At 41.3% G+C, this 17311-nt stretch overlaps 2 protein-coding genes across 4 annotated transcripts in view; both read left to right on the top strand.

Moving 5' to 3' along the window:
* lrriq1 (leucine-rich repeats and IQ motif containing 1) overlaps window positions 1-6579 on the top strand; it is a 43640-nt gene extending 37061 nt beyond the window's left edge. For all 3 annotated transcript variants that reach the window (XM_069528991.1, XM_069528990.1, XM_069528989.1), the window contains 4 exons: window positions 703-808; window positions 2073-2133; window positions 2727-2847; window positions 5732-6579. In XM_069528991.1, the coding sequence (XP_069385092.1) occupies window positions 703-808; window positions 2073-2133; window positions 2727-2847; window positions 5732-5865 (422 nt within the window). In that variant the 3' untranslated portion in view covers window positions 5866-6579. The remainder of the gene's footprint in view (window positions 1-702; window positions 809-2072; window positions 2134-2726; window positions 2848-5731) is intronic.
* A 4868-nt stretch (window positions 6580-11447) lies between these two features.
* On the top strand, window positions 11448-16708 carry alx1 (ALX homeobox 1). Its single transcript, XM_020078490.2, has 4 exons — window positions 11448-11799; window positions 12284-12588; window positions 12995-13123; window positions 15329-16708. The coding sequence occupies exons 1-4, from the start codon at window positions 11610-11612 to the stop codon at window positions 15668-15670; spliced, it is 966 nt and encodes a 321-aa protein (XP_019934049.1). The 5' UTR covers window positions 11448-11609; the 3' UTR covers window positions 15671-16708.
* The last annotated feature ends 603 nt before the right edge of the window (window positions 16709-17311 follow it).

Below are 17311 nucleotides of genomic sequence, written 5' to 3'. Positions count from 1 at the left end.
TGGCGCTCCTCAATTAACCCATTAGAACTGTATAGCTTTCCTCTTCTTTTTTACAGCTCAATGGCCTAAGTAAATGCATCATTAGTTCCAGCATTGAGCTGTCAAAACTCATTATCAGTTGGCACCCACCACAGCAGCATTACTGTCTCAGCAACATAAATGTTTACTTTGAAATATGACTTTATTATGGGATTCCGGCATAACTCGTCAATCAGCTAGATCCCTTTCTGATTCCTGTCTTTAACAAACTGTTGGATTGTTGCTTGGGTTCCATTTTTACACAGAACCACAAGACCCCCCCCCCGCCCCCAAAGAAAACAGAACTCATTTCATCTTTCAGCAACTCTAAATGATCCAGTATTATACAGTCCTCCAAACAAGTACACCGCCTTATCCCAAAACATACTAGGAGGTTTGACCACTTCTGTGTTCCAGTGCTGGGAGCCCTGACCGACTGTCATTACAATGAAACATATCAAGTGTTACTGAAGATCAGGCCCACGAGCTGTTTATTTGTTGAGCTCGTACTTCGGTGAGCATCTGTTAACACAAGTCCTTCACTGCGGTATTGATTAAGCACCCTGCCATTTAGAAAGGTACCACCTTCACCCCAGCCTTTATGTTCATTCTTTGCCACAATTGTCAACAAGAATGTTACTTAACCGCCAAAACAATGTATTTGATGTTTTCTGTCGAGTGCAGTGTGCAGAGCTGAGCTGGACCTTCAGCAGGCGGAGCAGACGGAGCAAGTGAAGCAGGAACGAGCTCAGCAGTGGCTGCACACCCAGTCTGACAGGGACTCAGAGAGGTGAGCCGCTCAATGTGGGGCATACAGTGAGGGGGCATGTGGACTACATACATTTCTTTAAAGGGTAACATGACCAAATTGTGTTTTCTTCTTTTTGGATCGAACCATGTGCTTAGCTTTGGTTTAATCTGACCAGGTTCTGAAATGTCTGTCATTTTGAGTTCAATGGATTATCCGATATAATCTAATACAGCAACAAGAAATCTAAAATATATTGAAACGTTTGCATGGCTTGATACCAGTGGGGGTAGTATGATTTTTTTTTTCCTGTAATTGGTCTTTTAATGAGCTTCCATCACTGTTAAACTCCAAAGTTTAAGTAACAACAGAGTTTTATTGGATTTCTCCACAATAAAGTTCAGATACCTCTTTAATAATCCCCCTTCTCCCACATTTAATAATCTAGAAGTCATGACGATGCATAAAGTGTATATTTTTCAGTTTTACTACTAAACACGAGATATTTCCTACTTCATGAAAAGGGCAGATCTTGACACGCATTCATCACACTTGTGTAAGTTAAGTCATTGCCATGATTGGCAACCAGACAAGTTGTGATGTCAAAAAACCAAGTGAAACATGCAAAACACTGAAGTCTTAAACTTACATGATTCTTCACAGTGAAGGTCAAACAACCAAGTGGGGTATTTTTTAAGAGCTGGGTGGGTTTTATTTTGCTTTTTTTAAAATGTATCTAATTTGTCTCAATTTATTAAGCAATAAATTGCCTTTTAGTAAAAACACATTATCTGTCTTCTACAGATTTTTAGTTTTTTATATATCCAGGGACAAATTATCAAAATATTAAAATAGATAATGACACTGGAGTTTAATCACTGTGTACTGAATCACAGACTAACAGATCTTCTCTGAGGCACTGAGCATGGAGGCGTCTGCTGCCCACTGTCCTAAAATGCTCATTAACATTATCATTCATGGAATCACTGTTTTTTAACCTCTGCCAAGGATTTTATACTTTATTTAATCTCTCCCAACATTATAAATTCATGGATCTTGATGAAAAAAATCAGGCATAGTTTGGGAATATTTATGAGTGAGGGTAATTGGTGCAGATCCAAATAAAAATCTGGATCCAGTGAATTTAAATGTGGTTTCATAAGGGGGCCTTGGCAGAGATATGCACTCTCCTGAGGTCCACTCTAGTTGTATGATATTTGATTGCCTAGACTTTAAGATGGAGGAATTTATTTCTAAATGCACCAAGCATTAATATCCCTGAACACATTTTCTGTCTTATTCTCAGTGAACATTTCCTACCAGAGATCAGCTCCGTTGTTCTGAATGGAGGCAGAGTGCAGCTGGTGGTGAGTACAGTCCCCTCCCGTTTACCCTTGTACTTTGAATCTTCATTTGAATAATTTCTCTGTGTGTGTGTGAGGGGGGGGGGGGGGGCAGTTGCATGCATGTGAAGGTATGCAGTATTTACTTTTGCCAGTCACAGTCATCAAACGCGTTGTAGGTTCCCTCTCCTGGAGCCTGTCTCATCAGCTTCGATTTAAAGGAGGAAATGTGGGGAGGAGGGGAGAGAGTCGGCAGTTTAGCTCCACAGTGACACTTTCAATTGGATCAACTGGCTGCAATTTCTTTATTTCACTCGCAGAAATCCCAGTGTCACTGTGGAGCAGTTTGTCTGAACCCGAGAACGATACTGATGCTCGTAAGGTCTTTGAAGTCAGAAACCGCAGGTCTCCCTGTGCCGTTATACAGCACTTTGAGTTATGATCACTGGCTAGAGGAGACGCCCCCTTCCCCCTGTTTCTTAGATATGTTCAGACTGCAGAGCTGCTGCTTGTTGAATGTTTTTCAAAATACTGGACTGCTTGCGTGAGACGTGTCATTTTGGGCCTCTTTTATGTGTGTGTGTGTGTTTCTGTGTCTCTGCGTGATGTGTGCGCAGGCTGACCCAGCAAAGGCTGAACGTCTACATCACGCCAGTGGATTGTGGGCCAGCAGCAGTTTAGTTGCCCAACCCTGCAAAGAGAGAAATTATCTTTGCAGCAACTCTTTGGGTCATGCAAGTAAGTCTTGTGAATTTCACAGCCATTTTTTTTTTTACCAGAGATCAATGTGTTACCGGCAATTTTACACCAAACATTGAACAGAATCCAAAGAACACATGCATTTTCCTACAATGTTCTGAAAGTCAGGACAATCATGCCTTCAAAGTAAATTACTTCTGTCACTCGAACGTTCTCGTACAAATAGAAAGGGTAATAGAGACATATTATGTTATTTAAAGGGGTTTAGGTCAGGTTTTATAGATTTTTCAAGAAATTAGGAATTGTTTTTGAACATAAATGCATATATAGTATCCAGTGCATACTGTGTACTTAGAGATGGACAAATACAAATGTTTTGAAATGTAGAAATCTTTTGTACTATAAGGAGTAACATAAAAAAGGATTTCTTTCTCAGCCAACTCTAACTGTACCTAGTTCATACATAATTATATATATATAATATGTGTCTTTTTTGCTATCAGCCAGTTGTTGGTAAAGTAAATGCACAATTTTGCTACATAAAGCGGTGTAGACGCACCAATGTCAAACTTTCTGAGCAGTTTTGTGCTTAAAACTGCCACAACTTAAGAGAAGCACAGATGTGTATGCAGTGCATTTACATTTAGTACATGTGTGTACAGATGTTTCAGTGTTTGCACACTTGCACAGGCAAGTCTCAGGTCACACAGACCTGAGTGCACAGAGCCAGGGATAAAGACGGCTGCTTATTCAGCCTAGACTGAGTCCACTGGTCGGCTGCTGTGGAACGGGAGGGAGGAAGGCGGGGGTGCCACAAGGTCGGGCCGGGGACAGAGTGCCGTGAATTTCTCTTCTTACAGGAAACGGGCAGGAAAAAAAAAAATCTGTCCTTTCAGTGAAGAATGACTGGCCCTTCTGTCGGGAGAAGCAGTGCTCAGGAGTTTGAGTGACAAAGATGTTACTGACGGGCTGACAGCAGATGATCACATTAAACAAGCCCAGGAATCCGAGTGAAGGGGGAGCCCTGTCCCTGTTAACGAAGCCAAATTGGATTCCGATGATAATTTCTAAAATGCTATCCACGAGGTAGAAGCGGTTGCGAACGTCGCCGTGCTACGCAGACAGACTGTTGTTCTCCTCAGGAGCTCAGCGATGGACAGAGAGAGCCTCTTTGTCTGCACCGATGAAAACACCAATCGCACCGGGCAAATTGAAATATGAATGTGTGTGTAAGGCCAGAGCATTTTTCAAAAAGCCAATTAGATATTTCATAAACATGGAAAGGACATCTAATGGTCTGTGTAGTGCACCAGTTCAACTCACAGGGACTTAATTTAATTAACTTGGGTTGAATCAGGAAAACAGGAGTGTGGCATCTTTAATGCTCAGCCTGTATGAGTCAGTAAAAGAGTGTAACTCCAAAAAAAACTTGTTTATCGTAAAGTTGTCTATTCTTTGACTGGGAAGGGACACACGCACATCAAAGTGAAGGTTTAAAGTTGGAGGGTTCACTTCGTTTGCCATAGCAGTAAAGACTCCATAAATACTCTATAACCTGTTGCAATGCGATACTCACCACTTGCTGGGATGGTGCCATAAAATGCGTTTCCAGGCTCACAAAATATTTTCATTATGTGTGCAGAGGAAACCACTTAAGTTGCATATCTGCTCCCTCAATTCTGCGCGCCGCTCAATGATAATAGGAGTAAAATGATCGAAAACAATTTGTTTGGTCACAGCGGTTGATTCAAACGTGTGGCCATTTCTTTATCTCTGTACGTTTAATAACATGGCTGCAGAGCTCGCATTAAAATTAGCAACATGTGCATCGGGGGCTTGGGGTTCTGTTTCTGATTTAGAACAGATAATTGGACGAAAGTCTTTAATAAACTAAATTCAGCCTCCACAGCTGGAGTGAAATTTCTGAAAATAAACATGGAGGACTGTGGTGGGTTATCTTGAAACTATATTACGCAAACTACGAGAGAGCGTCACACCATGGAACGTGAGTAAAATCAAAAAATAGAGAGCTGTGATTAGGTCTGACTCATGAGTGGAGGGATATTCTATACAGTGTGCCAGCTGTGCAGATATTTAGAGCCGGGTCAGTACCTGCAAAGCGTCCCGGGCCCCCCTGCCTCCCCCAGAGCTCTCCCCACTGTTTGGCTCCCTGTGTGGCTTGGCCGTGGAGACTGCTGGCCTGGGCTCTACACGTGGAATGCATCATGCCCGGTAGAAGCACCGCCTTTGTTCTGTGTGTTTGAAAAGCTTTGTACTGATCCCCAGGTGAAATGGAAGGAGCTGTGATACATCGCACCAGTGCCCCGGGGAGCCGGCGCACACAAACACAAAACCTGCTCACGCTTAAGTCTTTACTGTCCGCTGAGCCAGAGACCACAAGCACACACTTTATCTACTCACTGAAGCTCCAGTTGTGTCCTGTAGGAAGAAGGTTTTGTATTAAAGGAATGATATGACAGAATGAAAAGTCATTTCGTTGAAATCTCAGTCCGGCTGTTTTTTAACGTTTAGATTTGACTAAGCAACTTTAAATTCACACTGTTTTTCTTGAGGTCAAATGTACGTAAGTAGTATCGACAGCGCCCTTTATAATTCTGTTCTTGGAATTTTTGACTTGAAGCAGACTCATTTTCCCAGGAGAAAGGAAGAATTTCATGAATTCTATGAGCTCCTCCTTGTGTACAAAAAAAGATACACTACCATTCTGACCAAGTTACTATAGAAACTTATTTTATTTGATTTGACCTGTATTAAATATTTAAAGGGAAGTGCAAGAAGCTTAAGGCAGTGCCTTCAACTAAAGAATATCGTGGATTGCTATTTGGAGTCTGATTGATTGATTTCACTCTGCTCAGTGTACATGTGAAGTATTGATGTGTCCCACTCTGATATTTGTGTCCAGGAAAAGAGGTTCTATCTCCGCACCGCGTCAAGTCTGCTCCATCAAGAAAGGAGCGCATCTCCTTCCGAGACAATCCGGTCCAGCTGAGCGGCGGCTGGGGAGGAGGGAAGAAAAGGGACAAAGTGTACAAGTAAAACACCAACTCCAAGACAACGACATCTCTTTTTTTTTCCTGCCCTGACACAGCACCATTTAACATAGATACAACTTTAACTCCAGTACAGCTCCAATGTACATATAGCATTTTCAAAATCAAAATATACGTGCATCAGAATTGCTCAGGGCAGTGCTGTACACATTTGATGTCTCAAGTTATCAAATAAATCTTTAGTAGGACTTTATTAGGAGCATCCAATGGTCCTTTCTTTCCTCCATGAAGATAAATGTATTTAGTTTTACATGTATAATGTTATTTTATCACCTGTGCTGAATCCCCACTGCAGCTGTTCTTTTTAAACTCAGCTGAAAACGTGGGCTCCCTCTCCTGGAAATTAATTAAGACCAATAGGACCCAGAACAACCCAAATATCCTCAGGCACTTTTCTAACGGTGATTCTGCTCAAGTATCAGGGCCTGAATGTGACTGCAGCCAACCAGCACCAAAACACGCCGAGCGAAGTCACAAACCTTCAGCAAATGACACGCTCCATATGCAAATGATGGCAGGAAATAAGAACCAGGACGTGGAGTACCTGTGGATTCCTGTTTCTGAACATGCTGAACTGTTGTTTCCACACTGATATTCTTTCTTGGCGGTAAATATAGTTTGTAACCATGGGAAGAGATGTGCCTTTTCTACTTCTTCTCTTCTTCCTTAAGAGTAAACTTTAATAAAAGGCAGAAATCTGTGCAATTTCTCCATTCTGTGGATATGTTTAGCTCCTGCTTACCAACAGCCGGCATGAAATTACTGCTTTTATGAGCCAAACACAAACATTGGTGTTAGAATTAGAAGTCTGTTTTCTTTATTTTCAACCGTTGATTATAACGACCTTCTCTGTGTATTTGAATTAAGGCGTCCGTTCACAAACACTGCCCCACCGGAGGTGGTGAACCTCAGGCTCAGAGGTTCCTCGCTGGTCGGCTGCCTAGAAATGATAACTTAATTAATGTCAAAACAAATAGTCTGAGCTGCAGAGTGGCTCCCTGGCAGGAAATGCATATCTCTCCAGCATGTCTCTCTATTTATTTTTCTTCTATCTTTCACTTACACATGTCTGGAGGGTGTGTTTTGACTGTACTCGAGCTGATGGGGATTTGTGTCTCGGAGAGTGGCGTATGCCAGAGATGTGGTGGTCTTTCCCCACTTGGAGGCTGTTGTGAAACCCAAGAGGACGGTCCTCCCTCAGGCGGGGTGACTGATTCGTCAAGCCCTGCGGGGGACAGCGAGCGAGTGGGGGTGTCTGTCATCAAACTGTCATTATACAGCTGTGAATGTATAACTGGAAAATTTGGATTGTTATGGCATAAAAAACCTTATCAGACAGGTGACATTAAAGCTCATCTTGTCACAAGGTCCAGATCTACCAGACTCTCAGACTTCTACTGCTTCTGAAATGATATTGTTAAACCTCAACGTCATCCACCAGCCATCATTACATTTGTTTACTTTTGGATTGTGGGTAAATTATATGTAACCTTAGACGTCCAAAATGCGTTGCCTGGTGAAATGAGTGCTGCACAACACACTGAGATAAGATGAAGAATGTCCCTCTCAGCTCAGACCGCGCTGCCAGCCTGACCTCAAGTCAGCAAACGTTGTCAAATGGAGTCTGGCAGAGAGAGGTTTTGGATCCACATCGCTCCATGTGATGTCTTGAAATGCATTAAAGGACTTTAACAGTGTCTTTAGTTTTTAGCTTCATGTGGTGTGTAGACTTCAGCTGAACAGTTTCAGTTTTTACATTTATCTACATTTATTGGTAGACAAAAATCAGGCAGCTATAAATTTCAATAATTGTAATGTTTTTGAGACTCGTGAAACTTGCTTGAGTTGAGTAATAAATCACAGTGTCATATAATCATTACATTACAACAATAATGGAAAAATGAACACGGACCAACAGCTCAGGCATGTTTCAATGATGTGATAATTCTTTTTTATATCTTCTGTAAATTCATGGAAACCGTGAGCGCCCTGGGGAAAAAAATCACAGTCCTAAAACACAAAGCAACATGTCTTGCATGAAATAATTATTATATTATTAAATGTTTTTTTTTTGCCATAAATGGACTAAAAATGGGAAAAAGATTCTTTAAGTTTGCAGGAAGCCCTCTCGTTTACACTTGTGCAAAAAACTACAGATAGCACTACAATGTGGCATGAGAGCAGTACCTCAAGTGCTAAAAGATGGCACAAGACATTTAATGAACACACTGCAGAGCGTGTGTGCAGGCAGGTTTTTAAAGGAAATGTGGTTGTGGTAGTGAAGCTGGTTTGAAGGTTTAGTGCTGGTCATGTAAAGAAGCTGTTGTATTTATCATTCAAGTGAAGAGTGGATCATAAAAAGATTTACAAAGTTATTAGGTTTGGAATATTTTTTTCAAAAGTATTTTGTATAGCTGTCCTTAGCCTCAGCACTGTAAATACTCCAGGATGTCAAATAAACTCAGAGAACAGTGACTGTTTTCTTATTTCTTTTTGTCTTGTGACACAATTAAGCAACACTTTTAGACGAAGTAAAGAAAGGGGGAATGGATATAAACTCAGGAATGTTTAAGTTCCCCTGAAAATTGTAAACCAATTAATAAATAAATTGAGAATACACTGGAACAAGTGGAAACTGATTTGCACAGGATTCTGGTAAAAGTTGAAGCTTCCCTGAATGAAAACTGCTGGATCAGATTTTTATTATAGTTGACAGAGGCGAATGTAAAAAAGAATCACTAGTAAGACGTTTCTGTTCACACATATTTAATGCATTATACATATTATCATTTAATTGAAATGTACATTACCTATTGTAAATTCAAGCACACACCTTATTGATCTCTAACTTTCATAAAGTCATAAATCCTTTCATCCATTCAAAAGAATTGTCAGTGGCATGATTTATTTGAGCTTCTTGTGTTTGTGTATACATGCTTCTTTTGATGAATCTTATTTTGACTCGTTTTCACTTTTAGATTGAATAAATATCCAAATGAAAAATATCAAAGCCAGAACCAGCCAGTTAAAGAAGCTTTTAGACGTGATAATTTTATCCTATTTAAAATTGTTTAAATTCTCAAATAGATGATGTGTGTCTTTCTTGATAGTTGCCGGATGCTCTGTTGATGCTGTCCCTGTAAAACCTTTTTAAACTGTAAAATTTGTTATATGACAAAACTCTTCAACCTCATTGTATTCTAATCTAAAATTCTCTTTGGTCTGTCGTCTGGATGAATTGAACCGGTTTGATGATCCTGGTGATCGGTAAAGTGCAGCTCAGGAATGTTAACGTCCTTACAAAAAATAACAAAGCACAAACAAACTAAATAAAAACAATCTCTGAAAGCAAAAACTGCAGCTTTCGCTTTTTGATATTTTGATATTCGGCTTCATGAGCCTAATGTTCTGCAGATTCAGACGACATTCACAACCTCCTCAAAACGTTGTGCTTTTGGGGGGAATATAAACTCTGGCCCAACTTTGAAGACATTTTGATGGATTGAATTAGACCCTGTAGAGCTTCAGGCATCATGATGTCATGTTCTTGCCTTCTGAAGTGGCACATTTTGGCCTCTCGGGCCTCGGTTTGGTCGTGTTGGACTGTGTTCAGTCACATTAAGGCTGAAATGAATGATAATTAGTTCAGTTCGATCATATTGACTTTGACCACGATGAGTGCTACACATACACAATGTAATAACAAACTGGCAGTAGATGGTTTTTTATTAGAATTGAATCTGCAGGTCTTTCCAGGTGGCTCATGTGACATTTTGGCTGCAGCACTTGAAGACTGCAGAGCCTGGAGGTGACCGATCCACTAACTTTACAAACCGGTGCAGCATCTATTGTGGCAGGAATCTTCCAGCCAAACATCCACCAGACCACAGTGAACTTTTCACATTTTCTCCTCAGCGTGAGCTGGTGCGCGAGGTCATCTTAGAAGCCCAATAGGACACCCTCCCCCCCTGCTACTTAAGAGCACCTCTATTTATTTTGATATTTTCTCCCATGGCACTGTGCAGCCCCAGGTAACTGCCACTGACCCCAGAGCGAACCAAAGCAACGCCTGGTGTGCATGGCAGGTGGTGTGGCCCAGGGTGGAGATGTGGAGGTGGGAGATGGGCTTTGGTTAGTGGTAACATAATTCCACCAATAAGAAGAAATAGAAGAAGCACACTTCCTGTCCTTTTTTTTTTTTTTTTTTTTTTTAAAGAAAATCCTCCCTGTTGAGTCCAGTCTGCTCCTCAGGGCTGCATGGGTTCAGTGAAACTCAACTTCCCTGCACCAGAGGAATGTTTGCTCTTCAAGCAAGAAAAGGGCAACACTTCTTCTACAGGGCCCATGAATGTCAAATCTGAAATTTGGTTTCATTTATTTCCTATTTTAAAGGATAAAGCAACAAAATGAACTGTGAGTTTTATTGACCAACAGGCAGAACACAGAGGGGATTTTACTTTATTTCTTTGTCCTCGTTTAAAAAAGAAAATCAATTAAGAATCACGTCTCGTTCTCTTTGAAAAAGCTTATGATGGCTCAAAACGTTAATTCCATACAGCGCATAATGATGTGCAGATGGAGCTGACATGAGACCAAGCATCGAACTGCGCCGACTTTAGATTTGCACGTTTTGAATCTGGCGCAACTCAGCCAGCAGTAATGATAAATAGTTAGGGACACACTGAGCAGCACAGCGAAAAGAAGTGTAAAAGTGTGTGAACCAGCTGATCTCTGTTTTTAAAATATGGGTTTTTATTTTTGACATGGTCAGGAATTAATAATCCCGTCATTCAGTTCGGAATGAAGCAAGCGTGGAGCCGCTTATATCGATTCAATTGTATATTTAGGGATTAAGTTAGAATTTGTGTCATTTCTACAATTTCTTAAAAAAATGATATTACAATTGTGCAGCCATATTTTTTATATGTAGCCTATCATGTAGCTACTGTGAACGAGTTCGTTTTTACGCATTCTGCTTTAAATTAACTAAAAACAACAAATTCATTTTCTTTTCCTTTTTTCAATTAAAGGTTAAAATGTATTTTATTTTCTCTAAAAAATATAAAAGTTAAAACAGTGACGTGACGCCTGTGGGTTTGAAGTATAACATTAATCAAACCACTCAGATTTAGAAAAACTAAGAGTCCCAACATAATTATAATATATTAGACATTCAAGTAAAATGGGATTTTGCGTGTCACTTAAGGTGAATTTTCGAACATATTGCTGTTCACTTATTTAGATATCAACCAGGTTAAATAGTCTTTAAAGGACACGCGTGTCTGCAGAGAGCAGCGACCTTTGCGTCAGAGACGCTGGTGACAGGTTTTGTCAGACTCAGGTTGAAGCTGGAGATAAAGGATCGGCTCATTCTGGATGTGTAAACATGTTGTACATTATAGTCACTTGTGATTGTTTCCTCTCAGAGTCGTTGTGGGTCTAGATTCACTTCAAACTTGTATCTGGTTTGGATTGAGGTCGTGGGAGGAGTTGGCTGCTGGTTCACATCCACAGAGGAGGAGGAGGAGGAGGAGGAGGACAGGGCTCTCCTTTAAGACTCTCATTTTCTTCGGGGCTATAAAAACGTTCTGCCTTCAACACACAGCAAATCAGCTCCATTGGCAAATTATTGCATCACAAAGCACCGCTCCGCTAATCGTTGCGCGATTAGAGTCTCTCTTTTTTTTTTAATGGTGACATCAGGTTAAAGCAGAGTGGATCCCGGTTGAGATGATGGAGTACATGGAGGATAAGTTTGCCTTGAAAAGTCAAGCGATGAAGGCCAGCGACTACTACATGGACCAAGTCATGGAGAGTCTGGACAGCGCGCAGTACTTCACCAAGTCCTCCACGAAGTGCGCGCAGGCCTTCGGGCTCCAGAGCGGCGAACATCGCTCCTCGCCCTGCGGAGACCAAAACGGTGCGTACACACTTGGTGTTGTCTGACTCTGACACTCTGTGCATCATCCGCGTGGTTTGAGAGGAGCTGGTCTGCATCTGGACCAGAGCTAGAGACAGAAGAAGTCCAGTCTGAGGACATTTATCATGCAGCCCCGTTATCTTTTCCTTCTGTCCAAAACTTTTCACATGCGTGATTCAAATTCAGATATCCTCCTTAGATGTAATTATTCTTGAAATTATTTTATGTCTTCGTCATTTTTAATAGTTCAAATAAATAAAATAATTTCGGACATTTTAATGCCAGGATTATTTTAAAATAATACATTTAAAATGATGATAGTGGACTTAAAGTGTGTTGTGGAGGGGGAGAACCTAATTCGTGCCGTCCATACTTTATTTACTCTGATACTTGAATTATGTTTTGGCTTTAAACTGCAGTTAACATGTGCTGGAATAAGAATATAAGAAATAGTTTGGACTTATTTATCACCTGTTCTCTGCAGCCAGTTACGGTGTGCCGAAAACGGACGAGGACACTTTGCACTCGGACCTCGGCAGGTCCATGGACAGTTGTTGCACCCTGCGCGCGTCCCCGGTGACCAGCGGGCAGGAGAAGACGGACTTGGACGACATGGCGGACAAGTGCGACAGTAACGTTTCCAGCAGCAAGAAGAGGAGACACCGGACCACGTTCACCAGCGCGCAGCTGGAGGAGCTGGAGAAGGTGTTCCAGAAAACGCATTATCCAGACGTGTACGTGAGGGAACAGCTGGCCATGAGGACGGAGTTAACGGAGGCCAGAGTGCAGGTACAATCCATCAGCGGGCTCGGTGTTTTCTTTAAGTCTCACTGTTGGACAAAGCGTAAGATAAAGAAAAGAAGGTTTTAAAGAGATAAAACACAAATGTGGAGAAGTGCGTAAAAATAAAAATCCCCCAATGTAGCTGATATGAATACAGCGCTGCATATTTTATTAGATAAAACACATTTTTAGATTCAAAACATACTTGATTTTTTTATCATCATTGCAGAAATATTTATATATTTTTAATATTTATTATAATTGTTTCATTTATTGCCACAGCACTTATAACAACGCATTATTTAACCTGCTTTTTTTCGAGAAAGATACCATGTATTTTCTGCATGTCACATTATTTTAAATGGCATTATTTTATCTTATTTTCCATTTTCCCTTCTTCTCTCAAAACCAGGTGTGGTTTCAGAACAGAAGAGCGAAGTGGAGGAAGAGGGAGCGCTACGGGCAGATCCAACAAGCCAAAACTCACTTCGCAGCCACCTACGATTTATCAGTTTTACCGAGGACCGACAGCTACACACAGGCGAGTTTGACCCCACGTTTCTGCAGCAGTTACGCTTTTTACAGCCTGCATTAAAAAAAAAATCAACATCTGATGGAGTTTAAAGCCATTCATCAAAGGCATATATACAGTGCGCAGCCGACCGGACGCCGCTGGTGCGTAATGCGCACAGCGGCCTGCGGTGATCTCTCTCCTTTAAAATACGCTCCCTGTGTAAGTCACAACAAATTGCACAAAGCAGCCAAACTGTCTCTGCAGCGCAATTAATCACGTATTATGAAACGTATCTTCAGGAAAGAGCCGGGACGCTGATTAGAGAGGCTGCGAGGTGTCATGGCGGAATGAATGGCCTAATATCACATTTCATGTTGGCTGAACATTTATCTTGCACGTTGGACAAAGGTCATGTTCAAGATGAGGTGAGAGGAGACGCAGAGTGTCAGTTTGTCCTCTGGGTCTATCACAAACTCAGATTAGGCCTCTGTGGTGTTGTCGAGCCCTGTGCTGATTTCTTTTTTTTTTTTCAGGGGTGGAAATATGCAGACAGGCTCTTCTCAGACAGGCCAGTGTGTGTTCACATTTTAAGCTTAAAGAAAACAGTTACTGTGTTGATTTCAAAAAAGTAGAATCATAAAGTGAAATGCACAGGATGTTGGAGTCACAGCTGCGCTACGGCCTGGTCCAAGAGCAGGTCAAAGAATCTGCCGGACTGTCTCATTGTCCTCACACATGTTTCTGATAGATGGCCCTGGATACCAGCCGTGCCCTGTCCTGCAGCTGATCCAGATTACTGTCACCGAATGCTCCATAAGAGTAACTGAGTGGGGGAGTGGGAGTTTTTTGTGTGTCCCCCTAACTCAGCGGGCATGGATCGCATTCTTTTGAGTTTGAAAGACTTTGGTTTTTCTTTTGTTTACTATAAGGTTTTTTGGTCATTGTTGTTGCTTTGGGTAGAGATTGAAGTTTATCAATGACACATGTCAGGAAGGCACACAGTTAGGAAATGTTTGACCGGCCCAAGCTGCTTCTCATGCTACAGCCACATTTCTGAGCTGAAGTCAGTTTATTTCACTGTCAAAAGAAAACTTTCACTCTTTTTCTCACCACAATTGGCTTGTGGTCTTTTCTGTAAACTGAGGTGTTGTCCTGTTGCACAACAGCCGGTTGGTTCAATCTGTGTCCTTTTTTCTGGATGTTCTGAACATGCTCCATGTTTTTACACATCATTATAAGAAAGTAATCTTTGGCTGCATGATTCAGTGGTTTAAATGTGATGAAATGAAGTTAAAGAACAAATTATTTTTTCATGCTACTTACTGCACTTACATGGGCTTGTCTTCTCAGTTTGATTGAAATCCGGGCAGTTGAGGGAATGAGGTCATTTATAATGTGATGGAGCCGTCAGAGGGGAGCCTGTATTTTAGTTATAGACGGACATGCTGTTCTGTGGAGACGCTCCTGCCATGTGGTGTTGACTGTGTGCTGACCAGATGGGTTTATATCTGCTCTCTGTACTCACTGTCCTGTCTGCACTCTGACAACAGCCTCCAAGGATGAATATTAGAAATGTATGAGATCTCTTTGTATTCATTTAAATCCATGTGCATGTAAGCATATTAAGCATTCTCTCAATATTAACAGAACAGATTTCCTCACTGAGCTCTGTATTAGTAGACTCAGTTTTGCTTTCATTTGTCTCGAAGGTCTCAGCCTCCATGTGACGCTCGCAGCATTAAAAACATATGACATTAAAAAGAAGTGTCACTGTTTCACAACATATTCCACATATTTGTCAGTAGTTTTCATCGGGACTGTTTCTTCTGGAACAGGACACTGTTTATGGAACGACACATATCTCAAAACCTGGGCAAATAAAACCAAAACTGAGTGAAAGCCCACACAGACACCACTAGAGTTGAGAAAATATGCTGTGGGTGGAACAACCTCTTTCAATTTCCAAGACATTTCCAAGACTTTTTTTTTCTGTTAATTAAGCATTTTTCAAAATATTCCTGTATTTTAACAGATTCATGCTGAAACTACGTTGAATAAGCAGAGTGAAATAATGTTATGTCTATTCTTTTTCTCTATTTGTGTCGTCTGTTGCTCCTTTTAAATGCGATATGTTGCAAAAAGAGACAAATAATACGATTTCTTTCGTTTTTTATTTTCAGTGCACTATGGAGAACTTAAACGTTTTTATAACTGCACCTCTTTACCCAACAGATCTCCAACAACCTGTGGCCGAGCCCGGCCTCCGGTGGCTCCGTGGTCTCCTCCTGCGTGCTGCCCCGAGGCTCCCCGCCCTGCGTCACTTCCTACTCGCACTCCCCCCGCTCGGCCGCTGGCGCCACCGACCATGGCTACATGGGTTTTCCCAATCAGCAGAACCAGTTTGGCCACGTCTCCCTCAACAACTTCTTCAGCGCAGACTCTCTCCTCACGCCGACCGCCAACGGCCACCACACCTTCGAGACCAAGCCAGAGTTCGAGAGGCGCTCGTCCAGCATCGCTGTGCTTCGCATGAAGGCCAAAGAGCACACGGCTAACATCTCCTGGGCCATGTGATTGTGGTTTCTGTGCCTGGAAAGTCTGGGGAATGTGTGGAAAAAGAGTTTTTTGAAAATGCCCAAAGAGTCTGAAATCATATAAAAAAGCTCGGTGACTCACAAATCTCACAGCTCACCAAACCTTTGTCATCTAAAGATTATATGTCACTTTGAGTGATATGGCCAATTTACCAACTATACTGCCCTACTATCTAGATCTGCATCACATAAAAGTCATAACCAAAATGTATCCATTGAATCAAGAAATAGACTCAAAACAGGGCCTGGATCAAGAGCTAAGTGGAAAATGCTTTATCTGCATATTCCTAAAGCTGCAAGAAATAATCTCAAGATAGGAATCTATGCAGCCATAATGTTATATGACAGATAATCAGCTGTGTTTCTGGTGTGATGCAGATCTGCTGTGCGACTCACTGGTATTATCCTTAAAATACCAAATCGTGCTTTCAGTCTAGACCTTAATGTAGCTTTCCTAAAGCAAGACATCCATATCCTTCAGACTTTCAGGGTGATGCTAGTTTCAGTGTTTTACAGCCCCTGTACAAAAGCTGTTAGTCTCTGGTCGATGAACCATGGTGATGCGAGGAGGTGAGAGCTTTCTCTGTTGTTGTTTTTGAAAGACAAAAAGAAGTGAAAGGCAGGTGATGAGAGAAAACTCAAGGCTCCAGGGGGAGTCTTCACTCCCATCATGGTGGATCCAGAGCGAGAGGGCCTAAACCACTACCTGATTTCTAAAGCACTGTGAAGAGGTTTCTTTCCCTGCGCCTTTCTCCCCCCTCGCTCCAGCTCAGGACTGAGGATGAGACGGACTGACTTGACGTACTAACGTGTCTGTGTGCTTTGCAGCAAAGCTCTGTAATCTCTGTCGTCTGCCTCTGTGCTGTATCACAGGTACAAGACGCAGGCAGTGGAGGCAGATTTTAATATAGTGTTTTGTGTCATAAATTTATCTGGTGAATGCATAATAAATGAATGTCACTTGAATCCAGTATGACTGCACTTTTCTTGAAGCTTGCATTAAAGGTAAGGCCGGTGAGATTCCGTTTTGTTCCTTAGCGTCAACAAATCCCACAAAATGACCAAAACCAACAATAGTAATATTGACATGGACACCAATATTCAGACACTGACCTGATTAAGTCAATAGTCTGAATAAGACACTGTCATGTAATCAGCATTTCTTGATTACCTTAACCTGAATAAGGTCATAGTTAGAATAAGCAATAAGAAGACGTGGAGTGAACAACTAAGAAATGTTGACGTGAGTCAGATTCAGACTATGCTCTTTAACATGTAAACAATCTAATTGGAAAATTCTATTGGCAACTCATATGAACTTCACAATCAAAATAATGTCTTAATCTAGTTAAGGTCAATAATTGGAATACTGTCCATTTAGACGTGGTCAATGAACACATCCTTCTAACAAGCCTGATGCATCTTCGTCCAATGAGCCATGTTGCACAAAATCAATCAACATCATCAGTGACTCACGTCTTTAACTCAGGGAGACATTTTCCTTCTTTTCGTTCAAATAGTTAATTCGTTTATTAGTTCATTTCTTATCCCTTTCCTTCCATTTACTTTTCTTACTGTCAGCAAATCCCACAAATCAACCAAAATAGACATGCTCACTGGT

The sequence above is a fragment of the Paralichthys olivaceus genome, chromosome 7 (genome assembly GCF_024713975.1).
Source record: "Paralichthys olivaceus isolate ysfri-2021 chromosome 7, ASM2471397v2, whole genome shotgun sequence".
Classification (NCBI taxonomy): domain Eukaryota; kingdom Metazoa; phylum Chordata; class Actinopteri; order Pleuronectiformes; family Paralichthyidae; genus Paralichthys; species Paralichthys olivaceus.
Note: the sequence above shows the minus strand (reverse complement) of the source record. Positions and strands in the feature narration are given on the sequence as shown.